At 39.1% G+C, this 22,898-nt stretch overlaps 1 protein-coding gene across 1 annotated transcript; it reads left to right on the forward strand.

Annotated features, from left to right (window-relative positions):
• The first annotated feature begins 1,678 nt into the window (after positions 1 to 1,678).
• Positions 1,679 to 22,292, forward strand: hs3st3b1b (heparan sulfate (glucosamine) 3-O-sulfotransferase 3B1b). Its single transcript, XM_082152351.1, has 2 exons — positions 1,679 to 2,568; positions 19,320 to 22,292. The coding sequence occupies exons 1-2, from the start codon at positions 1,991 to 1,993 to the stop codon at positions 19,936 to 19,938; spliced, it is 1,197 nt and encodes a 398-aa protein (XP_082008477.1). The 5' UTR covers positions 1,679 to 1,990; the 3' UTR covers positions 19,939 to 22,292.
• Positions 22,293 to 22,898: the final 606 nt, after the last annotated feature.

The raw sequence follows: 22,898 nt of genomic DNA on the forward strand, positions 1-22,898 counted from the left end.
GGATAAAAAAAAATAAAAAAAAAACAAGTTAAAGTTGTCCTAAGACAAGAACGGGTATTGTTCAAAATTCATGTATAACTTTGAAAGGTTTTGATCCTCTTCAAATGTTGACTGAAAGTCTGTTTAATGAAAGTGAAGTGGGCTCCCAAGATCTTGTAAAACCTGCAATTATCAGGACATTTTTAAACTGATTTCCAGTCTTGAAAAACTCTATGAATGCTCTGTAATCAATTTGAAATGTTTCTAGTTATGTTTGAAATAATCATGATGAGCAACTGGGAAAAAGTAATGTCAGAGTGTGTGGAAACGCGGAGAGTGCTGCGTTATAGGCTAGTCGAACACTCTTCACTTTACAGCTGCATGTTTCCAAACCTGGTTAATAGCGAACTGAAGCGCCGCTTGTTTTGTTGTTCAAGACTACACAAAAACGGACATAAATGATCATATCCATCAACAGCTAAATATATAGGCTACTGCAGGGAAGCACAACTATCAGCATTAATTAGCTTAAATGTGGATTTAAAGTTTATTTGATTTATTTAAATGAACTCCTTAACTTTAATATGTAGGCCATTATATATGCATTATATACCACAAATATATATTACATTAAAAAGTGATGATTAAATTATTATTTCATATTTTAATAAAGTTTATAGTTTATTTGATTTAGCCTAATTTAAAATGTCATCACTGTTTTGCAAAATTCGAAAGCTTTCTTTGTTAGGACATTTGGGGGGAAAATGTGCTACTTTTTAAAAAAAAAATTTTACTTGCATTAGTTCACATTACTTTGCAGATACAGATTTAAAGTGACGATATAGGCTATTTTATTTTATTTTAATGCGATAGTCAGATTTTCTTGTTGCCCTGCTCTTGTGTAAGACGTTTAAATATTTATCCCCGACGCTTTGTCTTTTAAAGCCTTTTGGATATAGCTAAATGAATGTATAACTATTAAAAACAAAAAAGATGTAGCCTATGTAGACTACTTTGTTCTTTTTACGTTTGTTTGAACCAATTGCATATATTTTTAAATGATGAACTAGTTGATATCAAATTTGAGTAGATAAAACACGTTGCTTTCTACACCGCAAAAAAAAAAAAAAAAATATATATATATAGCCTATATATATATATTTCTCGAAGTTGTAAATAAAACAATGATTATTGAAGTAGACATTTTACAAAAAAAATACTGTCAGTGTATGTGGTTTCATTCACTGAAAATTGTTTCTACATTGCAGTTTTTTTTTATTATTTTTTTTATAGGCCCTATACCGGCCTATAGTTGTGTCTTTTAAATATATGAATTACAAATCCGTTTTTTTAAATGCTAAATTTATCAAACACATGCAGGCGTAGCCTATAGCTCGAACGGAAACTTTGTATGACATTCCAAATCCTGATTCCTTTCTAAACCGTTCAGTTGCGTAAAATTTGTAACTCTTTGGAAACTCCCAAAAACTGGAATAAAAGGATTCCGGTCTAATGTTCCTCTATCCAATAAGAGCGTTTAATCGGCTCGCGACCAAGTGTCTTGTCTAAAATCCCCGCCTATATCGCCCCCTGATTGGCAGGCATATTTAATCAACCCCGCCTTTATTCAAATCAGTGCGCAGCGGTAGGCTGGCCCTGCTGTCAATCACACACATCAGCGCTGTATAAGATCCACTCTCTCGAAAGCGCTCAGACACTCGAGGATGCGGCCGGGAGCAGCTTCTCCGGCTGGGAATCAAGTGCACCGGTCATTCTCATCAGTTTTCTCGTATTCTTTCGCAGAAATGAACGAGGACAGCTGACTAAAATCGCATTCCTAGATGTCCCCATCCACTTTGGGCTAGTTCATTTCACGTGTAAGGATTTTATTGTGAACTTCAATGGCGTTTAAAGACTCTTGAGAAGGATTCCCGAGCCTGGACCTGGACAGAACTGTACCTACCTGTCAATATGTCCAGCTGGAGTGTGATGGTCTGCATGCACAGGGCTTATGGAATATAGCCTGTTCTGTCACCATTTTTACGCGCTCTCCGTCAGTCCCGTGAAGAAGAAACTCGGGCTCCTCTTCATCATGCTGCTCCTCTGGGTCTACATGCTGTACTCATGCGTGGGCTACTGTGCCACTATGCCACCAGGTTTAGTTGTGGACAATAATAATAATAATCGAGCGAAGGAGACGGATTTCCTCGGGAAATATGCTGAGGCAGAAAGTGGCCGGCCGGACCTGATGATGTCCAAGCTCCTGTCCAGACCGCAGAGCTCGTGGACGGACGTGGAGTCAGATTATGATGAGCCTTCGGTCAGGAGAGCTCCCAGAGACTTCTCTAAAGATGAAGGGGACGTAGACCGAGCTGAGGAGTGGGACGACGGGCGGAGAGTTTCTTCGCTGTCAAGTTTCTCCAATGGCTCGGGCAACAAGAAGCTGCCTCAGGCGATCATCATCGGCGTGAAGAAGGGCGGGACGCGCGCGCTGCTGGAGTTTCTGCGCGTGCATCCAGATATTCGCGCGGTCGGAGCGGAGCCGCACTTCTTCGACCGTAACTATGACAACGGACTGGACTGGTACAGGTAAGAGCATAAACAATAAATAGTAGGCTACACTAATTAATACGTCCTATACTTCCATTCACTTGTATTGTTTTTCAGTGAAGTAGAGCATAATAACGACACATTGACGATTGACCTATCCTTAACTAGCTTTTGGCTTCTTTTTTTTTCTTTCTTTCTTTTTTTTTCAGCAGGCTATTTAATGGATTTTAATTTAAGGCATTATTTGTGTGCTTCTCAAATTAATTAATTAATTAATACATTTATTTATTATTGCAATATTCGTGTTGGCATAATTCCCACGAGAAAAACAAGACCTGAGCTGTAAATTACAAGACCGTTATAATTTAACTTGAGTTTAATTGCTACATTTAAGTACAATTATATCGACCAATCTACATTAATAACTTGCCTCTTTTCGGTCAATTTGAATTTAACTTAATTACTAGGCTACTAAAATTCACAGTTGAAACTCTGAAAACTTGTGAAATCGTCAATTAAAACTTAATAGCCTGTTGTGATACGTAATAAGAACGAAATACAACTTTTTAATTCTTTCTATGAAATAAGAAATCCGAGATATTCAAAATATTCATAGACTGTAGAATGGGCTACGGATTTAGGATTCATACATTTGAGTTATTTATTCAATTCATGTTTTAATAGTTTGGCTTCTGCATGTTGCTTATAATTAGGCCTACTAAACAACATTAATTAAACATACACTGTTATTTAATAGGCGCCTTTTTCACATTTTGTTTTTGAAGAGTGGATTTTGTCCTCCGTCATGAGTTGGCCTTTTTGTATATGTCATTCATTATGTAATTTTACCCTTTGGTTTGTTCTCAAACCTTCTTTTTAAAACATTATAGTACCCCATGTTTCCTAGTTTTTTGTGGGAAATAAAATTTAATTATGTAAATTGATGTTCTGTAGCCTCTGGTTTGCACTGATCCATCTAGAAACGCAGAGTTGCTGCAGCGCTAGTTTTCAGATTCCAGTTCCCAGTTCAAACATACTTTGGTTTCACTGTTCCTGCTATTGTCGAACTGTCAGACTCGGAGTTTTGAGGGCTGAAATATTGAACACGGTCCTTTATATACACATTAATTCAGACGGATATTATTCAAATAAACACAATAGTTCGGTATGTCATTATTTTGTGCTTGTAATATCTTGAGAGATGACTCATATCCGACCGCGTGATGACGCAGTGATCTCTGTCGGACACACTGGATCATTGCAGGTTACCGGACCTCTGCTTTCCGTTTTTTATAACTTTTCAAATCTTTGTTTTTATTTACTTTTTAACTTTTTATTTATTTATTTGTTTTACTTTAGGCTACAATTGTCTAAAATACGGATACAACAGAATTAAAAGTGAAGTTTAGTTGATGTCTCAGTTTTAACTATAGCCTAAATCAAATTACTTTGCTTTGCATTGCAGTTTTGGAAACTTTTTTTTTTTTTTCTGAAAACCCATGGGTGGAAATGTCTGAAATTATGAACTGTCGATTTAAATGGTTGGATAAATAATGAGTGACCGAGAGTAATAGTGTGACTACCTTAATTTTCGTTGCGCAAGTAATGGCAGTCTATCAGGAGAAAACCGGGATCAACAAAATGAATAGCTTGTGAATTACTCTTGTTAATAATGTGTTAGTCTGTTTAGTTCCGTGCAGCTGTGTTTCTCTTTTTGTGTTGTTCTTACAAACCGTAAATGTGTTAAACATTTCGGCTTGTATTTGAAAATTCTATTAAGAGTGCATTGCTGTTTCTTTTGAGCGTGTTTTGGACATTATTATCTGGCCCATTTTGTTTTATCAACTGCCAGAACACAGTGAGAGCTCATGAATTCATTACACTATAGCTGCAATTCACCCAGAACTCCAGACATTTGTTTCAGATCAACTTTAGGATTTTCTTTTATTTATTTTTTTACTTATGTGTTGCAGTTATTTAAATGTGATGACATTTTGATGAACTATTTGTTAACATTATTAATGTTCCACAGTAAAATGTAATGAAATAAATAGCTGAAGAGAGAAAGGGGGATTTATTGCCCCAGAGTCTGTCCCTGTTTACCCCAGACACCGAGCGGAAAGAAACCCTCAATAAGTTTATAAAACAGTCCTGGACTGCACGCCTGTCTCTCTAAATGGATTTGCAAAGGTTTGAGGGGGTGAAAGCCCAGTGCTTTTAAATATATGCAACATTTCAGGGCCCCTATAACAAAAAAACAGGACGGATGAAAGAATGGGCGTTGTAGTGAATGCTTGGTAGTCCAGCTTAGATGAAAAGGGAATTATATTCGTGCATGTTGAGAGAAAAAGATTTATTTGATTAATTATTTAAATGCGGGGCCTCACTTCAGTCTAATGCAAATTCAAGCTGGTCCAGCAGAATCAGGCTTGTCCCAAAAATCTTCAGATTCTTTAAACATGGCCTTCATTTTCAAACTGAATTAATTGATTGCATGGATTATGGTATTAAGATTTTTAAAACACAAGTAGAAAAATAAAATAAATTGGTCAGATGTGTCAGTTGCAACTTTGATTATTCCTAGTAAAGTTGTACCAGAAAGTAATTTTTTTGCTGAAAAGAGCACTAGTACGGTTGTTCATTTTTTTTATTAAATTTTTTTTTTTTTTTTCAACTTAGGTTTTTTTTAGCCTGGAAAAAGTGAAGTTGTCTGGTCAGTATTTGAAACCCGAGGATTTTCCTCTAAAATGCTTTTTTATTGTAATTTGTCCCTTTCAAAATTTTGAAAAATGACCTAAATTAAGAGCAGAGCCTTCACCAAGTTATATCGTAGATTGAATAACTTTTCAAAAGCCTCTGTTGGTTAAAAATAAGCGATAAATTACATATAAAATCCAGAATATATAAAACACTGGGTGTTGAAGGGTATAATGCTTGTGTTCCACCCGTTCGAGAAAGTTTTCTGTCTCAAGTTTTACAGGATTCACATGCCATTGCAGCTGGTCTGAGTTGGACATGCGATGCCACAGCGAAATTCTATATCTGGCCACTGCTGTTTGGGCTGAATATACAGGGCACAAACAAATGCAGACTTGCTTTTTTAACTTTTGCTCTTTATTCTGTCACGACGTCTCCATGTGACCTAATCTAAAACAGTGTTGGACAGTTTGTCCAGTTTGTCCCTCTACGCTGGCATGTCTGTTTGGTCCTTTCTTGTCTTTGTAAAGAAGTGATATATTCAAATTGTTACTTTCTTAGAATTGTCTCTCTCAAGGGACTGAACATGACTCTGATTCTCAGTTTTAGAGTGTCTAATACTTGAAGTGATTTGCTTTGTAATGGAAAAGATAGTTTATAGTGCAGAAACCATGCATTGTAAAGAAATCCTAGTGCATGCAAGTCATTTTAATAAGGTGGGTTTTACTGTAGTTTAAAAAAAAAAAAAATCTCTGTTTATCGAAAGTCGTGATTGACCTTTTTGGACCTTTCTGTGCTACGGAGAGCCAGAGAAAGACATGGCAGATGAGCTTTTGTTCCTCAATACTGGTTAGACCTGTTCAGGCTGTTTTAGATACTGTAAGAGTATGATTCACAATCATTCAGGGATTATCTGCAGGCGCTTCACATTTCTACTGTATATTTGTTATGCTCTTCTCTCAAGAACGTCTGGTCAATGTTGAGTTTATAACAAGTGCCAGTTTATTTGTAAGATATATTACAGTATGAATAGCTGGAGTCGTAGTGGGTTGAATTGTTGAGTAATAACTTTGGCAATTCTCTTTTCGCAGTTTTCAGTTTCAACTGCTTTTCTGATTTGTGGGACCTTGCAAAATCTGCTTTTTTTTTATTTTTTTTTTGCTTTTACCGTTTTTTTTTGCGGAGACTCTGATGATTTAATAAGCAGTTAAGTTGGCTTCTCAAAAATCCCACCCAGCCAGCCAGACAGGGTCCCAACTGGAACGGTGAACGTTGTGAAGGCCCTGGCGCTGCGTTTGTCTTATTGTTACATAATTTTCAAATCTACCAGAGCAGTTTTTATAGTCGACTCTTCCTTGTTGGTAGTCACCCTACAGTAAACCTTCAGTCTTCATAGAACTGATAACATTTAGTCTGCGTTTCTAAGCATCTTTTCCCATCTGTGTTTGAAGGCTAGGTTTTATTTCCTCTGCTAAAAAGGTATGTAGTATAGGAAAATGCAGTTCTTTGGTGTTCACTCTTTAGTGTGCAATCCCGAGTCCATCCTGAGATTAAGGGTGTGTTTTCTGAATAGCAGCCATTTAACAACATGGTCCGTAACTGTCGACCAACAAAAGGACAAGTGGAGCATTGTTCTGTAAGAGTGAAATCCTCCGCAGAAAATCCTGTTCCGCTATTGGTCCGGGGAACGTTCTCGGAAGCATGTCACTTGAAAGTTTTGAAGTGCTTGGAGGGCTACGACCCCCTGCCACCTTGTCCAGATGAGCACTTCCATCCGTGGAATGGCCAGTTCTGGATGGATGCCTCAGCTTTTGTACCCACACTCCATGGGGTGTTCACGCCACCGTGTAGGTGACCCATACGGACGCTGTGGCCAGTGACCCCCTCCTTCCTGCTTGTACAAAGCAAGGGACCGCATTGTCTAAGTGGTGCCGGATGAGATCAAACCCAAGTTTGGCTGTGCATACAGGGTGTGTTTATAAACAGTGAGCTGTAGTTGACTGCTAGGGCTTGGTATTGAAACGGATATCCTGATTTTTTCCGATTTTGATTGACAAGCGCTCAATATAATTAGATCCCAATTCATTTGGGCATATTTCAGTTTTAATGTCTATTTTTTTGCATATGCAAAAAAATAGACATTAAAACTGAAATATGCCCAAATGAATTGGGATCTAATTATATTGAGCGCTTGTCAATATATATATATATATATAAAAATGAACAACAAAGCCTATATTATATTATATTATATTATATTATATTATATTATATTATATTATATTATATTATATTATATTATATTATATTATATTATATTATATTATGGAAGCACAATTGATAGGTATTTTTAAATCTCATCTTAAAACTTGATACTGGTTTCGTTCAGTTTATTTATTATTTTGTGTTGTTTTGTCAGTTTAAAAGAGTCATTTGTTTGTGAGTCGGTGTACACTATTGTATGTAATTGCGTGCAGTCCATGAGGACAAATGTGTTTTCTTGCCACGCTGACATGAGGTAATAGATCATTCTGAGGATTTAGAAATCACCATTGTTTAAATGAAGATTGCGAATGATTGGAAAATCAGTTTTACCCTACTGTTTTTGACTTTTGTTGTTGTTGCAGTATGATTTGTGTGCAATATGATGGTTGGTGACTGCTGTAGCAGAAACTTATGCCTTTATGCTTCAGATAAGCACAAAGTAATGACTCAAGCCAGCTTAGACCACGTGGGACTACATGTATTGATTAGTTTACGCTGTGGCGGGCACTGTGTGGTGTAGGGTTAAAGGTCTTTGTGGCTCTGGTTATCTGGTAATCAGTTGAGCAACATTGTCTCTGTAAAGACCATCTGCACTGCAGGTGAGACCCGATCAACCCCTCATCCTTGCTGAACACACACTTTTTTGGGGTCTCTGGTCATTAGACCCCAAAACTAATGGGAATCAAATGCAAGAGCAAATCGTAAACATTTGTTTCAAATTATTATTATTTTGTCTTTTTACTTTTTTTTTGTTCTTTTTTTTTTGCCTGCAGTTAATTTGGTGATTGCTGTAAATTGAAACTATAAACTGATCCCAGGTCCCAAGATTAAGGAGCAGCATCCATGAAAAGTGTTCAGTCTCATGGTAGAATAGACTTCCTCCACTCCGCTGGATCTGAACCTTGACCGGTCATCCATTCAGCAGTCAGCAGGTTGACATCCTCTATTGAGAGCCTGCGCAGAGCTGAGTGAGGACATTCAAAGGACTGCCTCCGAATGATGCTTTAGTGTTGGCTAAACTGCTCAGCATCCTTTAAACCACAGGATTACTCTGCTTTTGTGTTCGCCCTCACTCAGCTTTGGAAATCATCTCTTACATTTCAGAGAAGTAGACCGCTTGCATTGCCTATTTTTGTCCGGCTTAACTTCTCTTGCATTTCTTGGTCTCTTCATTTTTCTACACATTTTGTCTCTAATATTATTGTGTGATTGTAGAAGAGCTTATACAAATGACCCTCTCGTACGTGTCTTCTCCCCTTGTATTCCATATTAGAGCCGGGCTCCACATCGAGCTCTGGTTCCCCCATCAGAGGCGGGGCTGTTGTAGGCCTCAGTGCCCACATAAGGCCACCCCCAACTGGGTACACTGGTCAGCAAAGAGAGGACGAGAGTGAAAGTGGGCCCCTACTTGAGCTGGCATGGCTTTACCAGTGGGGTAGACCAAGCAGGGAGGGTCTTAGTCTGGAGAAAGGGGCTTTCATTCATCAAATTACCACTGGCTAATTGTGAAAGGGATGGCCTGGGGAGAGACAGACAGTAGAGGCCCACTGTGGTGGTCTGCCATTGAGAAGCTATGGTCTCCTCCAGAGAAAAGCAAAATAACATGGCCGCCCTCAGCAGGAACCTCCCGCTGAAGGATAAAATCAAGGCAGACAGGAACTCGATGTCAAGCGCTCGTGTTTCTACCCTCCTACTGAAATATTGTCTTTCATAGACGCATACAAACACCCAACATAGGCAACAAGTGACCAATAAGGGAAGGGAGCTTGTTTATAACTGTTCATTCGACTTCCTAGTATTGGGACATTGTTTACGTATACTTTCTCTGGTTGATTGGACAGCTAAAAATGAGGGATAAAGAGAAAAGTACAAGATAATAAAACCCTTCCCCTTTCACCTTTTATTTCAATGGTCTTTTGTGTACAGACCCACCCTCTGTGCTTGCCTTGAATTGGACTCTTTTTAAACAAGGTGATAATTTGGATGTCGGATGTCAGAATAATGCTATCCCTTCGCCTTCAAAAAGTAAATGCTCATCCATTGTTGGTAAATACACAGCATTTACAGGAGCCTGGGAGCTCCAGCGCACGGCTGTCTGTATGGTCCGGTAATTGTTGGCCCATGTCTCCCACCAGGTCCATTTCCTCCCAAGTGTGTGATCATCAGAGCTCATTTTCTGAAAGTTTGACACCCCAAGGAGGTTAATTAGGAGTGAGAAAAGTGATATAATATAAAAGCTGATCATAGATGAATATTTACTATGAGGCACTGTTTGTTTGTGTGTGTCTGTCTGTCTGTCTCTCTGTGAAAAAAAGTGAAAAGTAGAGGATCAGGCAGAAGTAGAGACCCCCTGAGGTTTCCATTAACCTCAGCGAGAAAAGAGCAGACAATTAAAGGAACACACACACACACACTGCTGATGTGCCCAGAGGAGCACAGCATGAGCTGAGCTCCAGGGCAACAAAGCCAGTTTCTCCCCGTAGCCCAGGAACTGTCACTACTTTTGTCCTCACACTTTCTCTTGTTAGTCTTTTGCATTGTTTTCTTTCTCTCTCGCTCTTCTAGGAAAAGGATCAGCTAGAGAATAAGAACTGGTAAAAGTCTGTGTGTCATCTTTTTTATGGTGATAATTTTACTTTTCCACATTGTCTGTATATATATTATGTATTCTATGTATCTGCCAGTATTAGTTTTTAATTAATCACTATTTTTTAATTTTGGATATTCAATTATGTACGTTGATTTTCCCGATTTTCAAGTTTAGATGACCTTTTCTGTCAGTTATTCTTTAAAAATGTGAATAATTTGATGACACTTTTAACATTTGATTCATTTGTTGGTCACAACCTGAAAATAATTATCAGCTTATATATTTATTAGAATTTTAATATTATTGCATCACTAATTGCATCATTACTCCATAGTACTGTATGTTTTTATATCAGAAACCAATTGGGATATCATTAGTTGTAGTCAAATCTGGATTAGTAGGAAAATATTTTGTACTATTTGAAAACAAACCGAGTTATTGTGTCACTTTTTTTTCCCTTAGTTTCATAGCCCATTTCTCAAATGTCTCTTCAAATCTGCATTATGTGGTTGAATGGCTTGTTCTCTTGGCACATTGACTCCAGATTGTGTTTCTTGTGGGACTGTAAGGCATTCTGGAACACAGACAGCAGAGAGAATGGAAAGCAAAAACATTTGTCATCGTACTCGCAATACATCAACATGCCTGCTGAAATAGCAACCCCTGAAATCAAATTACACCTGTGACATCCGCACTCGGCTGATTACTTTCAGCAGAAGCGTTTGACAGTGATCTCTTTGTGCTTCACGCCAGTTATATTGTCTTCAGCGGGCGCTGAGATACCAGAGCGGACTGTAACTAGGCTATCATCCAAAAAACGTTCGCAGAATTGCCTTAGGAAAGAGCTGTACGCTCTTGTTAGTCGTCTTGTCTTATATGTGCAGTTTAATTGTCAGCTCTGGTGCTATCACCACATAATTTTGCTAATTGTGGGTTAGCAATGAAGAATACTAGTCTGGAGGAATTTGTAAACCATTAACCCGAAGCGTCAAAGTAATGCAGCTGTGCTGTAAGCTTCTGATGTAACGGCTTGACAGACTTGGAGGAAATTCCCAGCTCTTTAAAGCTCACCTGTCTTCAAAAGCTCCTCAGCTGGAGGAGACTGTGTGCCAAGCAAAACAGGATGTAATAGGTGCATGCATGTGTGTTCTTGTGTCTGAGCATGAGGGCTTTGAAAAGTGGGGGAAAAAAGTATTTTTGAAGTCTTCGTGCCAATTTTACAACAATTCAGTGAGTGAGATATCCTATACTGTCAGATGAGATTATCTTTTTGGCATGCCAACAAGACTTTTCACTGTCCAACGTCATTCATAGTGAGTCAAAACATTTTGCCAGTTAATTAAAACAAAAGGCAGATATAAATGATGCAACTTTATAAATTCTAATACATCATATTTACCCCGTCCCTTACTATTTCAAGACTGATGCTTTGGCTTTGTAGCTTTGTTAATAGCCTTTATAGCTTGGTAAACAAGCTAAAACCTCATCATGGCTAGTTACACTAAACACCACTAACAGTCTAGAGACTCTTTGTGTCACTCAGTGGGAATGTAAATGAAGTGTGGGACTGAGTCCGTTAACACCCTCTACAAACACCCAAAGTAAACAAGCTTATCACTGCGGATTAGCAAGAGCAAGATAAACACTGGTACTGGCTTGATCACTGCTAATAACTCAAGGGTAGATTCAATGGGAAGGCCAGTGTTTGTGGAATTACTGCAAGTGTACATAAGGCACTCAATAGTAAATAGCTAATGTTCATATAGAACATGCAATTGTATGCATTAGGCAATTTAAAACATACCCATTTATACTTTATTTAAATTGGGGTGTTTGGGATTGCCAAACTCAAAATTATTATTTTTTATTTATTTATTAATTAATTTGTGTGCAGGATTTCCACTTGTTACCACTTGAAAATACCATTGGTTAAAATCAGCATAAATTCTTATAATTGCTTGTTGTAAATACATTAAAGTAGCATGCAATTATCAATAAGGACCAGCAATAACAATTTTCATTTTCGTAATAATAGTAATATATATATGTCACAGTCAGCCGAGTCATTTTGGCAGCTATGAGGGTTACTGGATTTAACTTGGGTATTAGAAATTCAGTTTATATTTTCGGAATTTATTTAGTATTTAATTTTTTTAAAAGTTACTGTTTTTTATTTTTTATTATTAAATCATTTACAAAATAAGGATTTATGCTAATATTGTCCAAAACATCACCTTTTGCAGGACATTGTATGCTAAATTATTTATTTTGTAAGTGATCAAACTCGTGATTTTCACCCGAAAGACGTTAAAATGGGCCACAAAAAACAAAAACAAAAAAAAATCTCATAAATTGCATTGTATATCAGAATATCATAGAGACTTAGGATTGGACTCTTTTGACTTGAGCCAGGTGAGTAGTGATAAATTCATCCTAGTTACATTTTTAGATATGACCCTAATATCACATAACTTTTTTTTTTTAGGTTTGACTGTAATATCACAGAAGCACCTGTTCAATAGGTTCAAAGTAGCCAGTCCTACAAACATCTCTTCAGTACACATTATAGCTCTGCGAAATGCACAACCTGAGTGAGAAAGAGAAAAGTGCACTTTATTACCACGTCTCATCCCTACATCTTTTATTCAGAGCTGATGGCTGCCTCTTCTTGCGCAGCCTTGTCGCTAACACACAGTAATTCCACTCAGCTGGCAGACCCGTAGGGCAGTAACTTAATGTGCTGCCCGGACAGCAGAAAACACACCCTACCCCTTGTTTTAAAGAGATTTTGGTAGGTGTTGAATGGCAGCAAATAACGCTGAAACGGAGTCTGGGCAGATTGCAACGTACAGAGCCCGAGGTCTCTGTGATTTATGCATGTTCTGCCCTTCTCAGAGGCTGCTGTGGTTTTGAATGAGTTTGAGAGCGAGAGAGAGAGAAAGAAAAGAAGAAAGAAAATGGGCCTGAAATTGTGGTTGGCACAAGAAGAGCCTAGACCTCAGTATGATTGCTGAGTAGATACCCTCTCTCACGATACTCACTTTATGTCGAATGTCTTTATATATACAGCACTGCAGGGAGACATAAATATATTTTTCTGCCCTTGACACCCTAAAGCAGACCAGTCTTCCCAAAACCAAAGCCCCCTGCTCTGAGAGAGAAAATCTACAGATTAAACATCGCAATGTTTCTCTTTAGTGTTGGGGGTCCAACTGTTCAGTTTTAAGCAGATGTTTTTCGCTTTAAAAGCACCGATAAAGTAGTTTTCAGAAAGTCCAGCTCGGGCATAATAATTTAATGAAAAACTAGATCAGCATTAAGGTATAACCCTCTTTAGAGATGACTCTAAAGGAAGAGTGTGTCTAATCTCCAGACAAAGGCAGGTCAGAAGTGTCTGCAATCCTCCCCGTTCCTTCATTATTTATCCATCAGAGCAGTGAGAGAGGCTTTCTCCGTCCATTGAATGTGGATCCAGTGACGTGATCCGTCAGCGAGAATGTCAGAAACTAAAGCTAAGACACACCAACACCTTAGACAGGCCTGACTGAGACGGTCATTTACACCTCTTTATGTTCATGTCAGGGTTACATGGCAAAGATTAGAGGCTGAGGAGAAACCTGAGGAAGAGCCAGTCAGAGAACGAGAAAGGTTAGGTGAGGAAAGGTAAAGTATAGCCGTTAGAAGCTGGGATATTCATAAAACCCTTTCGCATGTGCTATCTACTGGCTCTTGGCTTCAGCATCGCAGGTTAAGAGGAGATCTCTGGAAATTTTCACTAAGGAAACCAACCGTCAGGAAGGCTCTAAGTGGCTGTGTACCTCTTAAAATATAGCGGTAACTTAAAGCTGCTGCACACATGCTCATCCTGGCTCTGTCTCGCGCTATTTTTCTCTTTCTTTTCTCCCCTCGCCACCCCATTACCATTCTCTCGGTGCTTGTGCTATAAAACCCAGCTTTTGCTCCATAGATTTACGGCTGCAGTTTTGCTCTGCGGTTAAATATAATGTCAAGGCTCCAGACTCCACGGGGTGTATTTCAAAACTACAGCCTCGCTCAGGTCTCTATGACGACAAAGCACAGAAAATATTGTCTGTATGGAGCGACCTGGGAGGTGCCTGGATTTACCAGATGTAGCCACACGGCCTCCATTGAAGACAGAATCCATATTTCCCGGCATGATCTCCAGACACGGGATAAAACTGACCCTGATCTCACAGAGTAATGTTCCAGTGGCCCCTTGATGTCAGAATTAGCTACTTCAAGTGTCAAACTAGTGCCTCATAACTTTGAGATGGTCAAAAACACAATTGAGTCATAAGGTGATTCAGCCCAAAGAGAGACAATCACTTATCACTATCGGCTCAGTCTCACTCGTTCATGAAGTGGCAGTGGACTTTCTCCTAAACAAGCCCAGATTATTTTCTTGTATTGGCTATCATCTGTTCATGCATGAATGTCACGTCTGTTGTTTTTTCCATCCTCCACTTCTAATAGTCTGAAGTGCAAGGGGTAAGAGTGGCAGGGTCGGAAAGCTAGCGCTGTAGCCTTTGGTAGGGTGAAGTGTCACTCAAATGCTCAGATCCTTGAGACACTGGTAGTCTGGTGTTAGAACACTGCAATCAATAGTCTGACTATGAAACAGAGTGTGTGAACTACTGGTTGCAGATGCAGATAACTTTTTGTCTTCTTACCCACATGTTGTTCCAAAATTTCCAGAGAAAGAGACATCTGTTGTTCTTTCATCGTTAACATTTCTAACTTGCCTAGATAAATTATTTTATGATACTTTCATGGTGGATTTTTTTTTTTTTTTTTTTTTTTTGTGCTCAAATCATCCATCCAGTATCACTTTCTTTGTATGAGCAGCACAAACATCCTGCTTAACTTCTTTTGTGCTCACTGAAAGTCATTTGATTATGACACTCTTTCATTCTCATGCACAGGCAAACTCTCACACTACCATTCTGGCACAAGGACTGCCATTTTACATCATTGTAACTGCTTTGCGGCTCTGTTCTTTATCTTTCTAGTATGCCAAGCCCAAGCAGCTGAGCTGTTAAAATCATTGGCAATTAATTTAAGTTTATTTGACTGCTGAGACTTTATTACACTGCAGCTTACTCTAACAGCTCTTCAACTCACCACCACTGCAACATCGGCGAGTTCTATACGCTTAGGAGATGTCTATCAAAGATGCACACACAGGTGTTCCAAGGTTGTGTCTGTTTTGACTTGCTCTTCAGAACCAAAGTGCAGGTACGGCTGTGTTTCTCTGATCCCTCCAAGACTTTAAAGCCCTAGATATAAAACATGCTTCTAGTCTATATCAGTTTGCGTATACAAAAGAAAAAACGCACAGCAAAAGAATAAAAATGCTGGCCAGAATATAACCATAACAATGCCAGAGTTGAAAGACAGATATTCTACAATGCTTGTCACTTGAAAGCAATGAGATCATAGATAAAGCAGGCTTAGGGGGCTTTTTGGGGCTACTGTGTCTATCCTAAGCAAAACAGGCTCTTCTTAACAAATCAAATTCGACAGAAGACAAAAACATTGTTATAAAAAACTCCCTTATGTGTCTTTTGTTCTCTCTTGTGCTTTTGTCTGTCATTTTCTCCCTTTGTCAGTTTATCTCTGCTGGATAAAAAGTCTTTCAACATGGCCCTCAGGGCCATTCTGATCTTAAAAGAAAGCTAACTTTCTGATTTATCATTCTCTCTTGCTTAAACAAGTCTTCGGCAGTACAAAGTTGATCCAGAACAGCGATGACCATCAGGCCATGTGCGGAATAGTCGTAGGAATGTATTACGACAGAAAACCCAAGAGGCAGGAGCAATCTTTGACCTTGCCTTATCACTTGAGAGGACTGACCCTTTTTATCAGTAGAATCATTTCGAGCACTCATATCCACTTTCTAATCCCTGTTTTAATAATTGATACGCAGCGTATCTTTACCTGCTCCAGTGGCAGCGTGTGCCGGCGAGGCACTTGAGGCACACGTTCGGCTCAAGAGCTCTCCACAGCCTCCTCTCGCCTCGCCCTGAGAGCTGGAGAAGTGCTTTCCACTCATCCTTCAATGGTCACCCTCCCCCTTTCCTCTCTGGCCTCTCCACGGCCCTTGCTCTTTCAGATCATTGAAGGACAATGCTCGGTTTTCAAAGAAAAGGGGAAAAAAGAGGGCCTCGGTGTCAAAGCATTGCCTGTTTGCTGGCGGAATGTCTAAAAAGAAGCACCTCATAAATCAAAACAGGCAAGAAAGGCTATTGTTCTTCCGAGAGCTTGCCTACTTGTCTTCCTTAACTCCCTCCCTTCCTCCCTTCTTCTTTTGCCAAAGTAAAAGTGAGGTGAGGGGATCGTTGCAGGCTTTTAAGTTTTTTTTTGTGTCTTTTAACTTTTTCTTCTCCCACTTTTCTCGGCAGCTGTTTATCATTGCGGCTAGGTAGTTTAGTCCTTTTGCGTCATGGGTAGCGGTTCACATTAGAAAGTAAGTCTGGATTGCTTTTACACCAATTGCAAAGCATACTGGACTCCACATGTTTCACGCGCGCGTTTGAGTTTGAACATCAACCAAATAAACCAAATTCTGACGTGAAACATCAAATGCACCTGTAATGTGAAAGCATCCTAAAGCTGCAGTTTACTCAGCATCATGCTTTTCGACCGTATTCTTTTATGACCTCAAGTTTAGGCAGAGCAGCCTAATATTAGTAGTGGCGTTTAAAAAAAAATGGTGGTGCTTTTTTTCACCAAGTGTGTTTGTATGTGTATGTAGGACCAAAACAGCAAAAAAAAGTTTTAATTTATATATATATATTTACTTTATATATATTTTTTGTTTGTTGTTTGTAACTACACATTTTTATTTATTTTATTTGCAGTTTTAGTCCTCTGTGTGTGTGTGTGTGTGTGTGTGTGTGTGTGTGTGTGTGTGTGTGTGTGTGTGTGTGTGTGTGTGTGCGCGCTTTGTATGTGTGACATTTGTGGGGGTTTTTCTCCCCAGCACAGTAGTTGTGGGTGGTTCATTTAACAGTAAATGCCTGCGTTATCTCTCGCCTCATTAGCACCACACATGCACATATACAGCTGGTTTGCTCATATTGTGCAAAACTTACTAAATAAACTTTAAAAAACACACACACACACACACACACACACACACACACACACACACTTGGAGGCTAAATATTAGTACGCCAACACATTCATATTACCTCCATACTAGAAATAAACAGTTAAACTGTGCAGATGCGGGTGTGAGTGTGTCATTGCATAAAAAGGCACTTGCATAATCTGTTTTCATTTCACAGAGATTAATGAGGTTTTTTTCCCCCTGTGTTCTTTCGCTCAAACTCTCACTCCAGTGTTCTGACAGAGCAGTAATCAAACTGATATTATCATAATTGGATCTGTGGCCGGCTCTTTAGAGAAGCCATGTAACCACACAAATCTGCCAACAGTTTTCCATCATATAAATCAACACGTTACCTCCCGCAGCTTTAGGCTGTTCTCGCTTTCTGAATTGAGCGCTGCCTGATTTTCACTTGCAAAATAGGATTTTTCGAACACAGTGTCAGTTGTGCGATCTTGAAAAATCCTTTAGCGTAGAGAGTTGGTGCTTTGCAGGTGCTGTACAGCAAAAAACAGCAGAATGCAGCAAAAATCTAGGTCTACAGCAGCACCTGGTGCACACACATATCGGTTTGAAATTTATGTCCGCATTGAAACGCTCTCCGTGGGTTTTGTTTATCATAACACCACTCTCTGCTCTGGTGCTTAGGGGTTCTCACCTCTAACTAGTGAACACCAGTGTTAAAAATAGGCTTTTACTAAAGACTGCCTAGAGATAGAACAAACTGTGATCCACTGAAGTGCCTGTGATATCCTTCAACAAATTGTTTGCAGACTCTTGAATTGCTCGTAGCCTCGTTTCTGCAGGGTGTAAACACGCAAAGCAGGATTACGCTAGATGCTGACAGCGCACTTCACAATACAGCAGTAAATTAGCGCTGGTGCTAACAACAGAGCTCGATACTCCAGAGACAACAGCCCAACAAGAGCTTTATCTCTATGCACACTGATACCCTAAAGAGGCTCATTCTGGGTCTGTTGACATCTAAATGTGGCTGAAATTCACACTTTGTTATCTTTAGTTATCTCTACCCATTAGGTTGTTACTCTATTTTCTTTGGTTTGTTTCTCATCACATATCTTTTATGCCTTGAAATTTTCAGTCAGCGGAAGCTGAACTTTCTTCAGTTTCCATATATTTTAACATGCCAATGTTTGTGAGAGCGTGTGCCAATGAAATAGGATCCATACCCCCATGTGTCCATCAAAGTCCTCTGTTATCGCCTCTTCCAGTATAATCCACTCTTCCTGATCGAGCAGGGTTGTGAAACCCAAGCCTGTTTGGCGTTAACATGCATGTTCACTTTTCATTTAAAATTGTCCCTTGATTGCGGTCCTGCATGTACCCTATCCATTTCACCCTGTAACTGCCTAAAGAGCTGCTTTCTCTCTATAAACAAGGCTGAAGAAGTTTCATGTGGAATGTTTTTGCTTTGCTTAGTGTATGGTCATTTGCGTTAGCCCCCCTTTGAAGTATAACTCATTGTTTAGGTCTGGGTGGTCAGCAGTATAATACCATCGCTGAGGTCATACATTAGAACACGATTGGAATCGGATTCAGAGTGGGCTTTAAAGCACAGCTGGCTATGTACTGAGTGGATTACCCAATTTGTACCAATTAGTAACCTTGTTTTGATGATGATTGTCTATCTGCTGGTCACCAAGTAGAGACAGACTGATAGTCAAACATATGTTTTTTGTTGTTGTAGTCTGTATCAATATATATATATTTTTTTTTTAAATGCAATATTGGTTGATCTATAGCTGTAGGCATAATCAGGAACATGATTTTAAGAGAGAACAAAGCCAAAAGGTCTGCTGAATAACATTTCTCCAAAGCTTCTGAAAGATTTTGTATTATATTAGAAAGCCTTCGCTATTAAGGAGCCATGCCATTTAACATGGTTTGTGCATCTGTGACGTTTGAATGCATGTTTTGTTTAGCAACCGATGCTAATCATATTTGACTCAGAATCATGGCCTTGAATTGGTTCATTGATTGAGGAGCACCACATGCTCCATCTGTTTTGATTGCATTATGCAAAGTTTTGTTTTCATTAGACCTCACTCTTAACCCTCTCTCCTTTCTCTCTCTCTCTCCCCATAGGGACCTGATGCCTAAGACCCTGGAGGGCCAGATCACCATGGAGAAAACACCAAGCTACTTTGTGACCCGCGAGGCTCCGGCCCGGATCTACGCCCTGTCCCGCGACACCAAACTGATCGTGGTGGTCCGGGACCCCGTCACGCGAGCCATCTCTGACTACACGCAGACACTGTCCAAGAAGCCTGACATTCCTACTTTTGAGAGCCTGACGTTCAAAAACAGGACTACAGGGTTGATCGACACCTCGTGGAGCGCCATTCAGATCGGCATCTACGCCAAACACCTGGACAACTGGCTGCAGTTCTTCCCCATGAGCCAGATCCTGTTCGTGAGCGGAGAACGGCTGATCAGCGACCCGGCCGGAGAGCTGGGCCGCGTGCAGGACTTCTTGGGGCTCAAGAGGATCATCACAGACAAACACTTCTACTTCAACCAGACCAAGGGCTTCCCTTGTCTCAAAAAGGCCGAGGGCAGCAGCAAGCCCCATTGCCTGGGTAAAACCAAAGGGCGGACCCACCCAAACATTGACCCTGAGGTCGTGCAGAGACTTCGAGACTTCTACAGGCCTTTCAACATGAAGTTCTACCAGATGACTGGGCATAACTTTGGTTGGGATTAACCGTGAATGGAGGACGCATTGTTTTCTTTCTTTTTCTGTGTATTTGAAATGGCAAAAAGACATTGAGATGATTGCTATATATATGTAAAATGTACAGAAATCTATTTTATAATAATTTATTTTTAATTTCTAAGCAATTAATTCACTAAGCTGCCTAACCATATTGTACATAACGTCTGGCCCAACTCTAGTCTCACCACCGACATTCCACGTTTTTGATTTGCTGTGCTTGTTTCCATTCACAATGAATTTAATGGTGCTTCCGAATTAGAAAATGGTTTGACAAACAAAAAAAACTGTTTTTTACGGGTATCGTGCATTTACAAACCAATAGCGACATTTGCAATTCATTCAGTTCTGAATGTCCATAATATGTACCTTTGCGACAGAGGGTAATGAACTATATTTCACTCTCTGACCGCATTTCGTGTTTCATTACACTCCATATTGGCCCAAGTCCTACTATGGTCATCTGATAAGCAAGAGAGCTGATTCAATGTGTCCCTTTGCTCAATAACATGACGATCAATAGCCCTAATTGCTACTTACAGTGTCACTCATGTTTAGAGTCAATCGCTGGGCTTTCACTCGCAGGTTCCTGTAATAAATGACCAATCCATCGATGGCTAAATCGTATCTTGGACAACAGCAAGGCAGCATGTAGACATTATGTTAATCGCGTAACATATCTGAACTGATCGATTGGGTTTCTCCAGCCTCAGAAATGGCTTGCTGCCCTGTCTGAAAGGTTCAAAGGTCAAGATAGCATTGAAAGGAACTGGATTTGTTTAAAAAGCAAGAGCCAAATGACATGTCATGCGCCTCATAGATGGCAGGCCCGCATTTTTATTAAGAAGCTTTACCCAAATGTGACTCATACTAGAAAATAAACCCCGTAACGTGAAGGGTAACGTTTCTTATTCATCCCATCGAAACGCGTTTTCCACTACATCTCAGTTCTCCTCTTCTTGCCAAATTTTAACAAGCTTGCATTGAGATGCCTCATTGTTCATCTTTTTCTCATGCAAGCCTCCATGTGCTTTTGTTTGTCTTTCTACTTGAAAGCGAGGAGAAACAGTCGGTCGCTCTTTATCTGTGAAATTCATCCCGTGACCGCTGAGACGGCGGCTGTCTCGAAGGCAAGATGAATGACTGTGCTTAGGTACAGCTCTGGTTACTGATCATTTGGAGCACCTGATTCAGGATCAGCTCTCGATGTCAGGTTAAGGTGTAGGGTTTGAAGGGTGCATGGAGCCAACATTTCACTTTTTACGCCTCAGCTTGAACGTCAGGCTGAGATGCTGTACCTGGACCAGAATTCAAGGGGTGAGGTCACCGGGAGGTTTCAAGGCAGAATATTGCATTACGAATGTACTGAAACTTCCCCTTTTTCACCCCTATTTAATATACTGGAAAATGAAATGCAGAGGGGATGGATGGATGCATTTGAGAAGAAAACAAACAAAATGAAAGCGTTCTGTATCAGCTCACTGATTTTTGTTTTGTTTTACAACATGCTGTGCCTCAAACCTGTGCTATGATAAGCCAACTTCCTTTCGTTTAGAGAGGAGATTGTAATATTTATCAGCTGTGAGAACACAGCCATACGATTCTTGTTGGCCTTCAAGTCTGAATTAAGCGGTGGAAGCTGAGGGACATTTCCTAGGGCATTTTTTCCTACTTTATTCAATTCATCAAGTAATCAAATGTTCTGAGGAGTCAAAAGAGAAACAATGTGAAATTTCTCCTCCATCTGTAATCAAATCATCAAAGCTTGTTTCTTGCATTCACATTTCATTTAAAAGCAAATCAGTTGAATTATGGAACTGGATACTGAATAGGGTCGAGCAAATTGTCATCAAATGCTCACCCATGGGGCCTCCTGTGATTTTTACCAGTGCAATTGTTTTTTGTTTTTTTTTGGTTCAGAAACAACTGTCCCAAGATGTCAAGGCATTTTCTGGGTAAAGTTTGTCACTGATTACATGTGAACTGCATATGAATTCTGATCTGTCAAAAGTTGTTGTGAGCAAAGTTTCATATCTTCGCTCATGGTCAGGCAGTGTGTGCTGATGCATCTGTTTAATGGTTGAGTTTTATTCAACTTCATAGAGATATCCAGATGTTAAAAAAATGTTTGTCTTACTCTGAGTATAACAGAAATAAATAGACTAGAAATGAGCTTTATGTACAAATGATGAGGAAGGCATGTAAACCAAGTATTTTGTGGTATCAAAAATTAATTTTACACCATGAAAGAGAAAAATGAAACAGATGTTTCTAGATAATTAAATACTGAACATTCATACTTTTGCTTTGTATGAAGAATAAAATAAAATATATATTTTACCAAACTAATTGACTCTGTCTTGACTCGGATATTAAGTAATGTGTCTTTTTGTGGTGTGAGACGAGATAAAAAAAAATTGCTATTATACTATATATGAGAATGTGTTTCTGACAGAAATGTCAGAATTCTTGTTCCTTCACAAGAGTTTTTTTGGTTCCTTCTAAAAAAAAAAAAACACATTTTAAAATGTTATGATTGCCATTTTACAAAGTTGTTAGACTTACTACAATTATTAACCTAAGTCTTAACTTTTTTGTAGGCACTTGAAATTCAGTTTGTGCAAACAATATACAGTCAAACTTTTTTCATATTATTTAATAAACCTATGTTAATTATAATTATACATTATGCCAATTGCATGTGGTTTATTGAATATTCAAAATCTTTTTCATCATTGAAAGGTCATATGAGGTCACCATATGACCCTTTTCAGCTCCCATCCACCCTTTCACCCTATAGGCTAATATAAAATAAATATAGGCCTAGTAAAATCTATTAAAAAAAATCTATAATGAAGCAAATCTAGTCTATAAATTCTGTCATAACTGAAAATAATTATATGTTCAGAAAGTGAGTCAAATATTGATTCGGTCAGTAACCGCTCTGATTC

The sequence above is a fragment of the Leuciscus leuciscus genome (assembly GCF_965113295.1).
Source record: "Leuciscus leuciscus genome assembly, chromosome: 21".
Taxonomy (NCBI): Eukaryota; Metazoa; Chordata; class Actinopteri; order Cypriniformes; family Leuciscidae; genus Leuciscus; species Leuciscus leuciscus.